At 42.7% G+C, this 16,519-nt stretch overlaps 1 protein-coding gene across 1 annotated transcript in view; it reads left to right on the top strand.

Moving 5' to 3' along the window:
- LOC147192035 (transmembrane protein 132C) overlaps positions 1-16,519 on the top strand; it is a 96,580-nt gene that overhangs the window by 49,423 nt on the left and 30,638 nt on the right. Inside the window, exon 4 of the mRNA XM_086135798.1 lies at positions 12,220-12,363. Within this exon, the coding sequence (XP_085991924.1) occupies positions 12,220-12,363 (144 nt within the window). The remainder of the gene's footprint in view (positions 1-12,219; positions 12,364-16,519) is intronic.

Here is a 16,519-nt window from a genome sequence, read left to right as displayed (position 1 = left end):
TCTACTGGCGAGCTCCAAGTTGCCGCTCCGTCTCGCCTCCAGACAATCACAAGCTCGTCCGTCTAATCACTTGTTTATCCTCCGTGTTTCTCATAAGGATTTACTTTGATTAGTTTGATCACCCCCAACTTGACAGCTGCTACACCAACTCCGAATCGCGCATATTTTACCGCAAGACTCGAGGCAAAGAAATAAGGGGAGGCGAAGGGAAGGAACTGATGAAATGTTGTGCTTGTCATTTGGACTTTTAAAAATAAATATTTTTGCATTGACATTAATCCCTAAAAAAGAAAATACGCAGCAACTCGTCCCAACTTGCTTCACCCACACATACTGAGAAAGTTGCGCATATTCAAATCAGCAAGTTGTCACAAAGGAATAAAAAAGAGAAGTCCCCATCCTCCATCTCCATTGTTTTCACTCAGTGCTATCTGCCAGTTTGCTGTCTGCAGAGAACCAAAACGACGTCAACAGTGGGAAGTTAAATCCCCACAGGTGCTTACAACGTTCAGAGCGATCACCTCGTTCCACTCACACTCATTTCCCCAACCCTGAGTATGGATAATTATAAGAATAGGACGCGTATCCATCAAGCCGATACTCTTGGAACAAACACTTGGCTGGAAGTCACCAACTTGAAGCATAAATGCACTCTGATAGAAAGCCAGCTAATCCACCCCAAAAAGGCACTTCACTTCTCCGTTTTGTAAGGAATTCAAAGCATGTTACAGCGATCAGAACACTTCATTTACCAAATGTCGCAATCCGTCTTTTTTTTCTTTTTTTTTGACATTGCTCTTGTTGTTCCCCCTCCCCTTTCAAACAAGCAGAAATAATGAAAAAGAAATCTGCAGGGAGCTGCTGAGAAATGGGACAAGCAAAGGGAGCCCTCTGGGAATGGATCATTAGAGCGATGTGATATTCAGCATGTGTTTTGGAGCGGCGCCTCTGGCTGGGCTTTGAGCTGCGTAGTATTGGTCAGTGTGTCTGTCGATGACTGGGAGGTCAGCCATTGATCTGGAGTTAGAAGCTTGGATCCAAGCCTTCATCATCCTGTGGGCCGACCACCAATGTGGGTGGATGAGCCTTGATCTGATCCAGTGTGTGTTGGGGTTGATGTGTACAGTACTGGCTTAGAGAATGCTGCAAGGGGCTGCTTGTGTGTTTGTGTGTATTTGACTTTTTATTTATTTATTTTATGATGTTGTCCCCTTTGCGCAGTTTGGGAGTGCCGGCCCTCTAACAAATGACAAACGTTAAGGGCCAAATGCAAATTGCCAGCGCTCAAACATCAGGCAAGCTCCGCGTGTCCGAAAAACTAGTCTCACTGTGCGTGTTTTTTCATCCATGGCAAAGATTCGAACCATCCACCTTCCAGTCTTTAAGAGCAAAAGAATACAAAAATAATCCCAATTTGCGCTCCTCACAGTATACGATTGCGGGAAAAAACGACGACTCAAAACCACAGTTGCTTTCTTCATTTGAAATGTTTTCCAGGCCTTTACTGCAGCCTCTTTCAGTTCTTGTTTGAATCTGCGGGTTTCTCCGTTCAATCTCCCCTTCAGGAGGTGATATGCATGCTCGATTGGGTTAAGATCCGGCGATTCACCGGTCTATTAGTTTGGATGCATTTCTCTGTAAATTGTCATACAAAATGGCTTTGTAAATTAATTCCGCCGCTACCATCATGAGTTGCATCATCGATAAAGACGAGTAAGACTCGTTCCAAAAGCGGCCATGCAAGCCCAAGCCCTCACATGACCTCCATCATTCGTCACAGGTAAACTTGTGCGTTTATATCAACAAATACATGCATAAATAAAGACATATATAAAGACAAAAAGAAATAAATGAATCATCTCAACGTCTTTGTCTCCTAGTGCTAAAGAAGCACAATACAGTACATGATTTGATTGTCCGTGTCTTCTGTCTGAAGCGATGATCGTCTCTTTGTGTTTGTTTGAGGCCTTCGGAACAAAGGCTGCTGTTATTTTTTTTCTCCCAAGTGAAGCTTCCTTTTATGTTTTTCCTCAACAGCTTTTAGGCGCTTCTACCATCTGTTTCAAACGCTTGGGTTGACATGTTGCTCAAAATGCCCAGTGGACGTGTCACCACAATGCATGTGGCCTCTTCTGGACTTTTGACACGACAGAAGCGTTGGAGCAAGTATTTCACCCCATGATGTGGTTTTTGGTCCCCGATACAAAGCAAACTGGGGATTGCCCGGCAATAGCGTGGCACGGATTACATAGCAGCAGTAATTCATTTTCTTTTGAAATTGTTGCTGCGATCGATTTCCAAGCCATCGGAGAGCAAAAATAATCATAAGTGCGTATCCTCATTTGACATGCAAACACTTGTTTGCATGTCAAATGCATGTCCTGCATGCCTCCGAAGACTTTTTTTGCCGGGCGCCGTCATAAAAGAAAAAGCCGGATTGTCAACATTGTATCAGACAGAAATTAAACTAATATTCAGTTTCATGATATAGTATTAAAAAACATGTAAATTTTGTTTTATCGAGTCAAAGTTCCAGTTTAATGTCCTCATCTCTAACTTTGCTTTTTCTAATCAAATTCAAGGCAACGCAACGTTGAATAATGAACGCGCCATTTTGAGCGCATGATCCTTGAAAGTACTTCTTTTGTGAGTTTGATCAATGCCCGGAGGCCAAAATTAGATCAAGTCAACATCAACCCACTGCTTTGGCATTGTGCGCTTTGAGTACATTTCTAAATTGCGAGGAGGAGTAAACACACCGTAAACCTTCATAGGCAGCCATTCCAACATCGACGATACATGCCCTCCATTCGCCGCGTGAACACTGCCAGACATTAAACGTACAACATCCATTAGTGACTCTGAAAACAGTTTTACCTTTCTGGTGTGTAACCTGTCCAATAAGATTGCCAGGACCCCTGAGTAAGATCATCTTTAACCCTTTCGGGCACAGCGGTCACTACAGTAGACAGCTTATCATGTTATCAGGTTGCAGGTTATCATTATTGGTGCATGAAAGGGTTATAGAGTGTCTCCCTTTGCACAGAAACATGGTTCAGTTCTGAAACTGCTCGTCCAGCAACTTTCCACCACACAGGCGCTTCAATCTCGATGGAGTGCTTGTTGAGCGAAATACCTTCCAGCCATGGCACCAACAGATGTCGTCGCGGGTACTTAACTTGTTTGTGCCATGGTGGCGCATACGCTTAACTTTCACACCGTGCCCTTCTGCTTCCATGACGACCCCCGGGTATGCTTCATTGCCGGACTTAATGACGCACCACTCGCCAATGTCTTTTACCTCAATCATTTCTGGTCTCCGAGGATTATCCGGTGTCATTCCACATGCTGGGGCCTTGTCAGATGAAACCAAAACATTAGCATGAGTGACCCGTTCAAGGTTAAAGCACAGGTAGTCCGTAGCGTCTTTTTCCACTTTTACGCAGATTTGTTTGGGTGTCAGAATGAAAGCTTGGCGCGATGTAATTTTAGCTAATAAACTCCCCAACAAGGTCAAATGCAGTCTCGTTCTCTTGATATGAAAAGCGAAGCACTGATCCGAATGACTCAAACAATGGTAGGGTGCGCTTGTTTCATTTGCCACCAAAACATTCCAGCCAAATAAAAATGGTTTCAAATGATACGTTGTGCTCCTAACTGCTGTGTTGTCTGTGGAAATTCACTGTCATTCCACCTTAGCGCGGTCACTGCAGTGCAGCAAAATGGCGTGTGGGACCATAGGGGTCCCGCAGGCACGCGCGCAGACCAAGCTGCCTAAGGCAGCACTCGATGAAGGGATCAGGATCAACATCCAGTGGCGGTCGAGGTGTCGGCGGCCCTGCTGTGTGAATTGTGGTAGAAGTGCCCGCTGCAATGGTACAGCTAAAGTGGGATGCACACACACGGTCTTTTAACGTCTTAAGCATTGTTCAAAACGTGAATTTTGGTGAATGGAATAAAAACAAGGCTGCTTAAAAAAAAGAATAACCAACTGAAAATATAACCTATTACGTTTTGATATCGAGCCATCCATCCATCCATCCATTTTCTATTCTTATTATCCTCACAGGGGTCACAAGTGTGAACTGGTTGCCAGGCAATTGCAGGGCATTTTCGTTCTATTCCGGTGTTGCTGTACCTAATCCAGAAGAAGTTGACAGTCATTTGAGAATTGTAATTTGGTTTTCTTTTTGACACAAGACGAAAGGAGTTGCAGTGAAGGCCATCTTTTTTTTTTTCAGTTTGTAAGCACAAAACAAATATTGGCAAACTGCAACTAGAGGTCTTGTCCAAGAAGCAAACATGTCGTGACTGAAAGCTGCTTTTATCCCCTTCTCATCTTGCCGGAATGACGATCAAAATTGGGGTGCTGCTCGCTCAACGTCATGCAGATTGATTTCGAAATTGTTGGGTTGCCTGTATAGACAAAGCAAGAAGACACACTGAATGGGCCCTCACCGACACTATGACAGATGTGTCAGACACATCATGGCCTACCTTGGTATTCATTCCCGTTAAAATGTTTTAAGATCAACCTTCGTCTTGTTGGGACAGCGATAGTCTAGTTCAGAAGTTTGATCAATGTGTTTGCAGTCGAGTACAACCAAGTACATCCATCCAACCTTGCTTTACCTTGTGACCATATACTGTATGTACAGATAGCCTAGCCAGCTAGCTATCTAGCGAGATAAATGGCTAGCTTGAGAAATAGCTAGCTAATATTTATTCTGTAGTAATAAAGAACCATTCACATATCGACACGTACTTTATGGGCAATCTGTACGACCGACAGTATCAGTGGTGTTGTTCTATTACTTTTGCCCTCATTAAAATTAGATGCCCGAGCCAGATATAATAACCTGGAGGAAAAAAACCAAACAAACCCTGAAATGTTGACTTTTTTGAACGGATTGTAATGGTCACGGTTACAAAAGCACAGCAGCCAGCAAAGACTTTGGCGGCTTCCCTCTGGCTCCCCATTTCACCCTCAAATCACCCAGATAACTTCTCTTCCATTACTTCTCTCTCGTTCCACTTTTCGTTCACTCGATCACTCGCGGAGTCTCTCACTCACGCACACACCTAACCACATTTTACCTGCCACGTGGCTCATGACTGGTGGCCATTCCCTATCTCCTTATGTATTGCAGCCCACTGATGCATATAATGAAGTCCAAATTATGCTAATGCACTGGTAGATATATTCTTCACACTCCAGTCATTTTAGCAGCAAACCGTACGTTAATGTTTTTATTTATTTATTTTTGACCAGTCTGGTTCAGTGTTGAGGACTGATTTACTTCCACCAGGTAAGTTGTGTTTGAATTGCTATGACTTTGTGAATACAGTAATATTCAAACAAAGGGATATTGAAGCGATACATATTGTATATGTGCAATTTGGTACTGATCAAAGCAAGATTCTTTTTCTAAGCAGGAGCTAAAATACTGCATGAAATCATTAAATTGAAACCCTTCCATCCATTATCAATCCAGTTTGTCCAGAGTATGTCGAGAAAACAATCAAATCTCATGTTAACCCAATGCAATGAATGGAAAGGTGTTTAATACGTTCCGGCCAACAATTAAAAACAACTAAAAATGTTTTGAGTTTTTTTGTTTTAGTTTTTTTTAATAGCACTCTACAATTCAGTTAAACATTTTAAAATAATGAAACCATTTTTGATACACTTTCTAGTTCATTTTAATTCACATTGTACTATTCATTCTGGTGTTCACGCCTTGGCCACCTGAGGACACTATAAGACAGCCATATGGGCATAGTGGACATTGAGACCATCTCAGTTTTTCAGTGAAGCAATTATATTCGACAGCCTTCACGGAGGATCAAGAATATATGTCTGAGAGCAATGTTATATTGTCACTTTCAATTAGATTTCTGTACTTTACTGAGTGCCATCGCAGTGTGTGCACACCCGTGAGAATGGACAATCTCGCTCAAGTGCGATTTATTTATTTTCAATTTTACCAATATCCATTTTTTGACACTTCCTGCATGGACGTTGGCGAAAATGTGATTGCAAGGATGCACCATCCCACTTGTCACACTGACTGTCTCTCCCCTGGCTCGCCTTGGCATAAACGTCACAACAGTGCATGACGGTATAACCGAAAAGCTGTGGCCTGTTGCCAGGGCTTTGAGCTGGCACGAACTAGCTCGTAATCTACCCGCCCATCCATCCATCAGGAATATTGTTTGTACAGCTGAATGATGCGTGGTAACATTTGACCCCTGAACCTGATTACCTGACTGGACCTCTGCAGGCTCAAAGCACCCATCAGCGACTGTGTCACTCGGTCAATAAATCACTTGGAGATGGAGTCCGGATCGAGCAAGCATTTACTGCTTTTAGCATCGCACTGCCGCAGCACCATTAAGGCAGCATTAGTCCAACTCGGTGCATGAAAGCATTTGGTCCCAGATCTCTGCACTCATTCAGCAGTTTTATTAGAACACGTAATAAATAATGAGCCATTTACCAAAAAAAATAAATAAAGGGGATTGAAAGTTTGCATTTATTACAAACAGCAGTCAATTTTAATTGGATTTGATTTCACCTTTAATGTATAGGGCATGTTTTCAAGGTCACACTCATGAAAGTGGGAATTATATAATATTTAATAAGACATCCCTATGTAAATAGCAACGTCTTGAAAAGGTTGTTGGACTTCTTTCCCTCATCAAAACTCAAAAGGGTCTAAAAATAATGTGCACATTATTAAAGCCCTTGAAGGCAACTTTGTAATTGGGCTAAACTGCTTAATTAGATTTTAATATTTGCAACAGAGCGATTTTATGGTCGACGTTAGCGTCGCAGCCGACAGGATCATTGCTAATCTGTGCCTCGCATCCAACTGCAGGTTTACAAATTGACTATAATCTGACGCACTTGCATCCTGAGATTAAACTGCTTGTCCCCCTTCCGCACCCGTCCAAATATGGGATCGGAATCGGCTTATCTGTTCAGCCCGACAGTTCCGATGTCTAATTTCTATGCCTTGGATCAGTGGTTCTCAACTGATGGGTCGGAACCCAAAAATTCGTATTTAAAAAATTACAGGGGGACGGGGGGGGGGGGGGGGTCCGTTTACGAGGGTCTCGGCACACAATATTTTGAGGTTATGAATGAAAGAGTTTGCGCAGTGGTTTAAGAAAAAAAATGGTCTTTGGTGTTTTGAATGTATTCAATTTTATTCCATCAAGTGCTTGTACAACATAAAATCAGTTTGATCCAGATACATTTTTTTAAGCAGTTGTATAGTTGACTTCAAATTTCTTTCTGGATCCAGATGACTTTATTTGGCTCGATCGATCGGTGCAAAGTGTAGGAACATGATTTTGCTGTTACATGACCTCATTCCTTCAGATAATCTACAGACGTTAAGTCACTACTTTCCTAGTATCCATCATAAAACTAAAAAAATAATAATAATACAAATCAAAGTTTGTACCGAACACACTGAACTAAAAAGGCATAGTTATGACACACACTTGGAAAAAAAAAAGTGGTAATCTGAAATCCCCCAAATCCCATAACATCAAATAGGATCATCACATCTAAATGTAGGCCACGAGACTGATCATGTTCTTTCATGTGTTTCCTTTTTTTTTTTTTTTTTTACATTTTTCACATCCCTTATGATCAGAGTCAAGCTGAGGGTGTTTCGTTGTCACACCCATAGGTGTCATCATCCCGTTGGACTGCTTTCATGCGAAACACACACACACACACACACACACACACGAATACATAAACCTGATCATCGAAGTCAATATCCATCTGCTTGCTTCTTTCCTGGAAAATTATGCTTTATTTAGGTTATAAAACGTTTTTTTGTTGTTTTTTTGCGATTGGCTACTTTGGGATTTAACGAGTACTTTGTATGGATTTATCTTTATTTCCTACATCTCCCTCTAATCTGCCGATTGTGATACGGTATGTCGCTATAATTAGATTGTGTCCGTCTAAAACCACACAAAAATAAATAATGGATTCGATTTATTTTTAATCAAGATTTTACAGCCAAAGCACCTAATCTCAGGGGAATTACTGTACAGCGAAAAGTTTGGGATACGCACGAGTTGAGGCGCTTCGTCTGGCAATATCAGCTTCATTTTGTCAGTGTTCACCTTTTCCACAGTTTTGCAGACGTATCGCTCTGCACCGGCTCTTTAAATGAGCTTTGATAATGGGAGGAACAGCCTCAAACTCATTAATTGAACAAGATTGAATTAATTGAATAAGAATGCTCGCGGCCATGCTAATCGACAAGTCATGCTAACTTTGGCCTGTTAATTGCAAGCTGTTTAATAATATGAACATCTCTCAGTCGAGTCAAACCACTCAACTGAGAAATGCATCAAAGTATTTTATTTCTTTATTTATTTATTTATTTTACGTCATTCCTCCAAAGCAATAAAATTAAAAAAAATCTTTCAATTAACCTAACCGTGACCTTAGAGTTGGGTCAAAATCTGAACAGCTTCCTTCCAGATTCATTTTCTTATATAGGCAGTTCACAAGAATTTTTAACGTGTCTTATTTCAAACTTGACGGGGCCCTTCCAGAGATGCAGTTATGCGTATCCAAGCAATTAAAACAACATTTTCCCACATCGCCCTATTACAGCAGCCCCAAGGAAAAAAGCAGTTTGTATATGAATGAGCTGTGACTGATCTCACAGCAGTTTTCCCCTTCATTCATTTCTACCTTTGTCGGAGTCAGCAGCTGACGCAGTCACCAAAAGTGGTTTCTTTGTGACAGAGTTGATACCAGAGCAATTGTTCTCACTTCCATTTATCTCTCCGAAAGGGCAGCTCAATGCGGCGACTCCCACTTTGTGCCAGTGTGTTAACTTCATATCAGATATAGACGCGGGACGTGGTCTGTCTGTGGCTGTGTGAGTTCTTGAACTCGCTTCTTTCTGTTCTCCAGTGTGGCTCTTGTGTAATGATCTTCCATCTTCTGCGTGTCCGAGCAGGAAACCATGAAGCTTCCCTTTGTGCTGCTTGTCAAAATTTGTTGTGCCCTAAAATTAAGTTGAATTCTTTTTTCTTTTTTTTTGCAATTGTAACTCAATTATTAAGAAGACAATAAAAGTATCGATGTAAATTGAAGTACCATTTCCAGATTTTATTTCAATATTCTCAACCAATATAATTGTCTTCTTGTGAAATACCATGAAAACAATGATGTCACGACATTTCATGACAGGTAAGACTAAGCACCGTCACAAATAGTGAAACTGTAACTAATGCCCCCTCCACTGAGGTTTATAATTGAGGATAGATACTATCAGATTAGTCCAAATTAGCGACTCAACTGACTTCAACATAGTTCCTTGGTACCAATACGCCGCGAGATGGATATGTATTGTTTTGGACCGATCACATGATCAGGAAATAACAGAAGAGAGTTGTAAAAAAGATCAAATCCAATCAGCGAATTTGCGAATTCATGAGTGCCAAGCCCCAAATAACACAGAAATGTTATGATAGATTTAACGTTTAAATGACACATACAATATGAGCTCCAGTTGGTGTTGCGCTGAACCTTTGTCGTCCAAGCTTTAAAGCCAAGAAGTAAAATAATAATCAGAGCCAAGGTCCTTATCTCACAATTGTTTTTGTGCATACTGATTGGAAAAAAAAAACCCAACAGCACCAACAACACAATGACAACAACCCTCCCCTACTCTGCGTAAATATTTGTATTTGCACGCAAGACCCTGAGTTCATTAATAATTGTTTGTATTCCATTTCGTTTCCCATAGCATTCGGTACATTAATATTAATGCGCCCTGATATTTCATTCGGCATGTGAGAACCATGCCTGGGAGCAAGGTGACTTGTCGACTTATTATTTGGGCGGCTGCCATCCAAGTGTGTCATTACGGAAGGAACTGTCGCTTCTGACAAGCTCATCTCGTGTGTACGTACTCAACCCACTGATGCAGGATGTCATGGAATTTAACATGCAAGCCCATGTGCTGATGCATGTGAAAAATGGACCTCCTTTCAAATTTCATCCCTTTATTGCCTTCCGCCCGTGCCCTCCCTCACCGATAATCACATTCCAGAGAGCAATCTCATTACGACGTGCCGTTTGATCATTTAGTGCTCATTGGCCGCCCGTGCTGAGCTCGCTGTGTCACCATAGAGCAATGTTGTTTTTGCCGACAGATGATGCTGACATGGATATGCATTTTTTATGCATGTTTTTTTCCTCCCCTGCGTGTCTACCAATCGCTCTCTATGACATCACAGCCACGCAATGACGCGGCCTGTCGCACACCACTAGCTCTTTGGATTCTTCTCGAGAGGGGCATGGTAATCGGTTGATTAATTGTTATTTATTGTGTGAACGTGATTCCTGGTCGGAATGACACTCGGCTCCACCAAAGTGAGGCCGTGGTCATCGAGGTGGAAAAGGGTGGAGTGCTCGCTCCAGGTTGGGGATCAGGCTCCGCCCCAAGTCGAGGAATTCAAGTATGCAAACTCGGTATTGGACTGTGATGGCGAAGAAGGATTTACTGGGCGATTGACAATCCCGTCTTTACCGTGGGTCAAAAGCTTTTAGTTGGGACCGAAATAACACTGTCTCAGATATAGATTTCCTTTCGAGATGAGCCAGATGAAGTGGCTTCAGCATCTAGTTAGGATGCCGCCTTGACCTGCGTCAAGAGAGACATACTATAGACGGATATAACAGAGAATCCGGTAATTTTTCAAAATAAAATGAACGAAATGAATACAACGGAGGTAATGAGAGTTATTTCGACTTTCTGTGCGGTCCGGCACCAAATGACCTGTCTCGGTGGTTGGGGACCGCTGCTTTTAGACAGCATCTGAAATTGATGAACTGATTGTTGATGAATCCAATCGAGCTGGGGCAAAACTGAGGCTCCGCTTGACAGCACGTAAACATGATTTGCAGAACCATGGCTTGTATAAACTCAGTCTCATTTCACCTCCAGTTTACGTCACTGTGTTTTAGGCACCAAGTCAGAATTGGGCTTTCCCATGTCGAGTGTAAATGCGGCTTTTACAAAGGTGGACGTCAGAATGACACTGACACACTTTGCCAGTTCAATTTTCACCGCACTTTTGTTCTAAAAGATCGTTATTTACTAGGTGGTAGAACACTTTGAGCACTTACTTCCAAAAACCAGCTTCTTCAATAAACCGAACACTTCAGACCATCGATGCATCTGACTTGTGTACTAAGTCAGCTAACAGCTCTGACTCCGAGGTTAGTTAAAACAAGACTTCAACTCTTTTAGATGAACGGCACCCCCTTGTAGTTCTTCACCAAAGCTAAGTGTGTGACTCAATTGATGGCTTTGCCGTGGATAAGGCTTTGAAATGGGGGGGGGGGGGGGGGGGTGCGGCCAGCAATCAGTGCTCTCCACGCCAACAAGCTTGATCACGTCCGGCAGGAACAGTGAGCGACTCATGAGTTATTATCGCCTCTGTCGCCTGGATACCATCAAAGAAACCCGCTTGAGCGCAGAGGGTGTGAAGATTGCCGTTAAATCGTTTCTACCCATTAATGTTGGGCTTCTCCTTCTACTTTTGTGGCTTTTGCAGCTCCCGAATAAGGGCAGATCCAAATAATTTCAAAGTGTTGGTGGAAGATATGCAACAGTCTTCTATAAAAGCACCCAACTGATACTAGGGTGAGAATTGTGAGGCCCATTCTCGTTAAGTGTGCAGCTGCGCATACGTAGATATCAGATTAAGTGATGCTGGTCTACTGATACTGTACCATGTGAGAAAACTATGCCAAATACAGTTGAAGCCGGGGATAGAGATCGACCCTGCCCCGAATAGTATAAATCCGCGTAGAATCGACGCCCTATGAAATATATGGATATATTTTCTTTAAAACTCACAAAATTCGTCAAAGAACGTTTGTTGGCTAGGAGTCTCTGGTATCAAACGTCACACTCTGGTTGTGGCTGCTATCCGATGACCTATTAACGGCATGCTGCCTCTGATAACACTGGAAGCTGGCCAATAGGCGGGTTGGCTTAAACTTCCCATCCCTAACACCAGGAGCTAGAAAAAAAGAAATAAAACACCGAGCTCGATGGCTCGGGTGAAAGAGTCACAGAATACTTCACAGACTCTGAATGTGATTGTTTTATAGTATTCAGAGTATTTGTTTTTAACCGAGTGAACTGGTCATCTTTCCAGGGTGAAGCTGAAAGATGGCGTGGCATTCCTGGGTGCCAGAGCCAGTAATCCGGTTTTGTGGACGGTGAGTCAAGATGTTCGAAGTGAAGGTCACAGAGTTGTCACCCTGCACTGCCGAAGAAAGGAGAACAGCTTCAGTCAAAGGTACGTCTCGCTGGCCTCGTCTGGCCCTTAAATCGATACGAGCCGGAGATATTCCAATGTCAAGACTTCAATTTGTGAGCAGCTGCAACTGAGGGACAATTTAGAGCGTTCAATCAGCCTGCCATGCATGTTTTTTTGGAATGTGGGAGGAAACCGGAGTACCTGGAGAAAACACCCGCAGGCCTGGGGAGAATATGCAAACTCCACAAAGGGAGGCCAGAGCTGGAATTGAACCCGGTACATTTTGCAATGTGAGGTCGACGTGCTAGCCACTGGCCCACCGGACCACGTTATTGAATTACATCAATAATAAAAATAAATTAAAATCACTTACTACGGTTGGGCTTTAATGCCATGTAAATGATCAACAATTTGAAGACAATTTCAAGGTCATCACATGAGGAAATTAGAAGCGACTGTTTTGTCTTCCAACACAATGAACTAATTCAAAAGATAACCTAATGCTCGTGCTAAAAATGTTATTTTGTTACAAACATACTGTATATGGCTGAAATATACGGTATGCTCAACTGCATATTCGGACACTCACATGTGGCTGGCGTCTGTATTTACAGTATGATATCTTATTCATGAAAACCGAACACAGGAAATAGCACAGCCCCGGCTGATCTGATGGCCGCCTGCGTTTCCACATGACGACGTCAAGGATGATGTCTTGTCACTTAGATTCATCTCCCTCATAGTCCCTCTGGAGAGACCATAAGAGTCATAGTGTACTCGGCTGTTGAAATGAAGGCCATGCCTGTTGAACCTGATATTGTATCCTGACATCCTTTTGGCTAACAAAAGACTTCCTCATGCACTGAGATGTTAATGTGACATCTCGCATCTGTGGGGTTTTTTTTCTTCTTGAATACAAAAGCATATTTGCTCTAGAACATCTGAAAAAAAGATTCTGTTTTCTGTCAAAAGTTTCAAAAGGTACCGGTGCTACTCTGTATTTCCTCCAGATGTTGTATGAGTGGATGTGAACACTGAATTTTTGCTTGCAATGCAATTTTTTTTATAACCATGACATTTAAAACCTGTCCTCATTGGGTTCAAGAGTGAGCTGGAGACTACACCAGCTAACTTTGGGTCAGAGGCAACCAGCCAATTGCAGGGGCGCATAACAACCATTCACATTCAATCAAACTACCAAGCATATTTTTGCGATGTTGCGGAGAAATTGGAGTGCTCGTAGAAAATAGGCACAAGCACGGGGAAGAACATGATGGCCACGTAGGAGGCCGAAGCCAAGTTCTGATCTGGGGACCACTCGACTGTGAGGGAGTTGTGTAAATCATTCGACCACTGCTGCCCATAATGACAATTCCGATCTATACATCTAATCTTTCCCCCAAAATATCCTGCGTGGCATTCTTAAAATTTCCCAGCCGCAATTCAAACCTTAGCATGTCATTTCATGCACAGTAAACAAAAGCCATCATTCAGGTTAAGTTGGGGGAAAAAAAATCAACATTACCCAGCACTTGTTGAAATGTAGAATAGAGACTTCTGCTTTTAAATCGGAGTTGAACAGACTATTCACAATCATTTTTAGATCTTAAAGTTGACTAATCATGCTTTTCTCATCTTGTCTCCTAAATGGACCAATTTAAAGAGGCTATTCCAGTACGATTGGTTGGATTGTAAAGGTCTGTGAAGCAGAGAAATGTCCAGCTTTCCGGGGCGACACAGTCTTATTGTGTTTTGCGCAGCTCAGAGAGTATGAAAAATTGCACTGGCCTTCGCTGTCCAGGTTGTGGATGAGCATTGCAATTCGCCTTGCATTGCTCACGTCAGTTGGTCCGATCGGCTCTCGGGTTGTCACGTAAGCGGTCCCGCTGGTTCTCACACGAACATAATGACACTTGTGTTTTTATATTTGTGGCTGTGTGGCAAACATCCGTGCGCTACACTCACAGTAGCATAAGGTGAATGTTACGTAACATGTAACAGTTGAGTTGGTGCTTGTTGTTGATCGTACTTGAATGCGGACATGTTTCTGGTTGACGGGAACCGTTCATTGTCTCAGCTCGATCGAAAAGACACTACAATACTGGACCGAGAAAATATCAATGACGTCATCGACACGTTGACTTGACTTACCTCTCATTAGCACCGACTTCAAAAGGTCTTGCAGCTCCTTAGTTTGAAAAGACACGTCCGCCGGAACAGCTCATTACTCATGTCAATTCAAGCTCATTTTGTCCACGGTAAAAGCTGCACTAAGGCCAGAAACTACGAGTTCAAGAATGAGATGAGTGACACATAATGGTGTTAGCGTCGTCGCGCACAGACAGGCTTCATAAGTTATATTGTTACCATTCACAAAAGTTGACATTAATTAACATGTATCATCCGAAAAACAATTGTTATCATTTTCTGGGTGCATGAAAGGGTCAAGGAGTGGCTACATGCATACATACATAAATACATAATAATTATAGTAGTCATCGGTTATATAACTAAACACCCCCCAGCACTTTTTTGAATGGATTGACCCAACCTTCCTGCCTTGGTGTCCTTCGGGAGTACCTCGAAAACCAAATGTGAGATTTCCTGTTCTTGTGATCAGTGGATTAAGCATTACAATGACAATGACGTGTGTGTTAAATGTGGATTACAGGATCTGGCACGACTAAACCCGCCCCTAATCTCTGGAGAAACCTTATCTGGACTTTGGTGTTAGCTGCCCCCTTATCTTGACTCACTCACTCACTCTTGACAGGTTGTTACAAGAACAACCGTAGGCCATCAATACATACGCCGGTGACGCAGAGTGACAGAGACCAAAGTCAAGTTTTATAGCAAGAAACCATTTACAATGGAAGAGGTTAATGATCCTTCGAGATAAAACCATTGAGGCAATTGGATTGTTGAGACTGCTGCAATGCACTCCCACAAATCAATTTTCTAAGCCGTCAAAACAAACGGGACCACGCGGCTTAGTTTGAGGGGGGGGACAAACGCCACCTCTAAATCTGAATCTAAAATGTGCTTACGCCCGCGAACTGGCTGCTCTGAAGAAATGAATGTACTGCAATGAACTCATTCGGGGAGCGCGCTCGAGAAGTGATTTTCACACAAATATTTTCTGCCAGGCGGCCCGGTAGTCCAGTGGTTAGCACGTCGGCTTCGCAGTGCAGAGGTACCGGGTTCAATTCCAGCTCCGGCCTCCCTGTGTGGAGTTTGCATGTTCTCCCCGGGCCTGCGTGGGTTTTCTCCGGGTGCTCCGGTTTCCTCCCACATTCCAAAAACATGCATGGCAGGCTGATTGGATGCTCTAAAATTGTCCCTAGGTGTGAGTGTGGGCGTGAATGGTTGTTCGTCTCTGTGTGCCCTGCGATTGGCTGGCAACCGATTCAGGGTGTCCCCCGCCTACTGCCCGAAGACGGCTGGGATAGGCTCCAGCACCCCCCGCGACCCTAGTGAGGATCAAGCGGTTCGGAAAATGGATGGATGGATATTTTCTGCCAAAAATATAATATTTCGAGGTTACCGCGCATGTCATCACAGAATCACTTTCCGACATTCAATGTTGTCTCACTTGTGTGTTTGGGCGCGTGGGAAAAGCATATTTTCAAAATTCATGCTTACTTTCATGAATGCGATGAATTCAATCTGTCCTTGCCCTCATTTTGTTGTTGATTTTGTGCCTTTTTTTCTTAATTTACAGGCAGTTGCTTACCACCAGTCACCCAAAAATATTTTCGTAGACATTCGCACAAGACATTACACGACCATCAGACGGATCATGTGAGCATCACGACAGCGGGTCTTTGGTTTACTGGGCTCATAAAACATTTCGAGTGAAAGAATGGCGCACAATTAACTAGCTTCCACCATTCTGACTGATTTTCATTTCATTGTTTGTTTTATATGGCCCCAAAGTGGTTTTCATTGACATATTTACCGAAATTCTGACTTTGCTAGCATGCTCGCGTCGGTTAACAATAGGCTGCAGGGTGACTTAAGGTACACATTTGTGTTCCATGGCCTCCATAAAAACGTAACGGTCTTCAAGCCAGGAAACTCTTTATCATATCCATTCGGTGTCTATTGTGGCACTTTTTTTTTTGGATGCTGTGAACATATGTCAAAAAGGCAAATTATTATTGTGTCATTGTTAAATGATTCCCAGTGGTGCTCC

This window comes from Hippocampus guttulatus, chromosome 17 (genome assembly GCF_054856545.1).
Source record: "Hippocampus guttulatus isolate MCC_2025c chromosome 17, RoL_Hgut_1.0, whole genome shotgun sequence".
Taxonomy (NCBI): domain Eukaryota; kingdom Metazoa; phylum Chordata; class Actinopteri; order Syngnathiformes; family Syngnathidae; genus Hippocampus; species Hippocampus guttulatus.
This window is presented reverse-complemented; position numbering and strand designations above follow the sequence as displayed.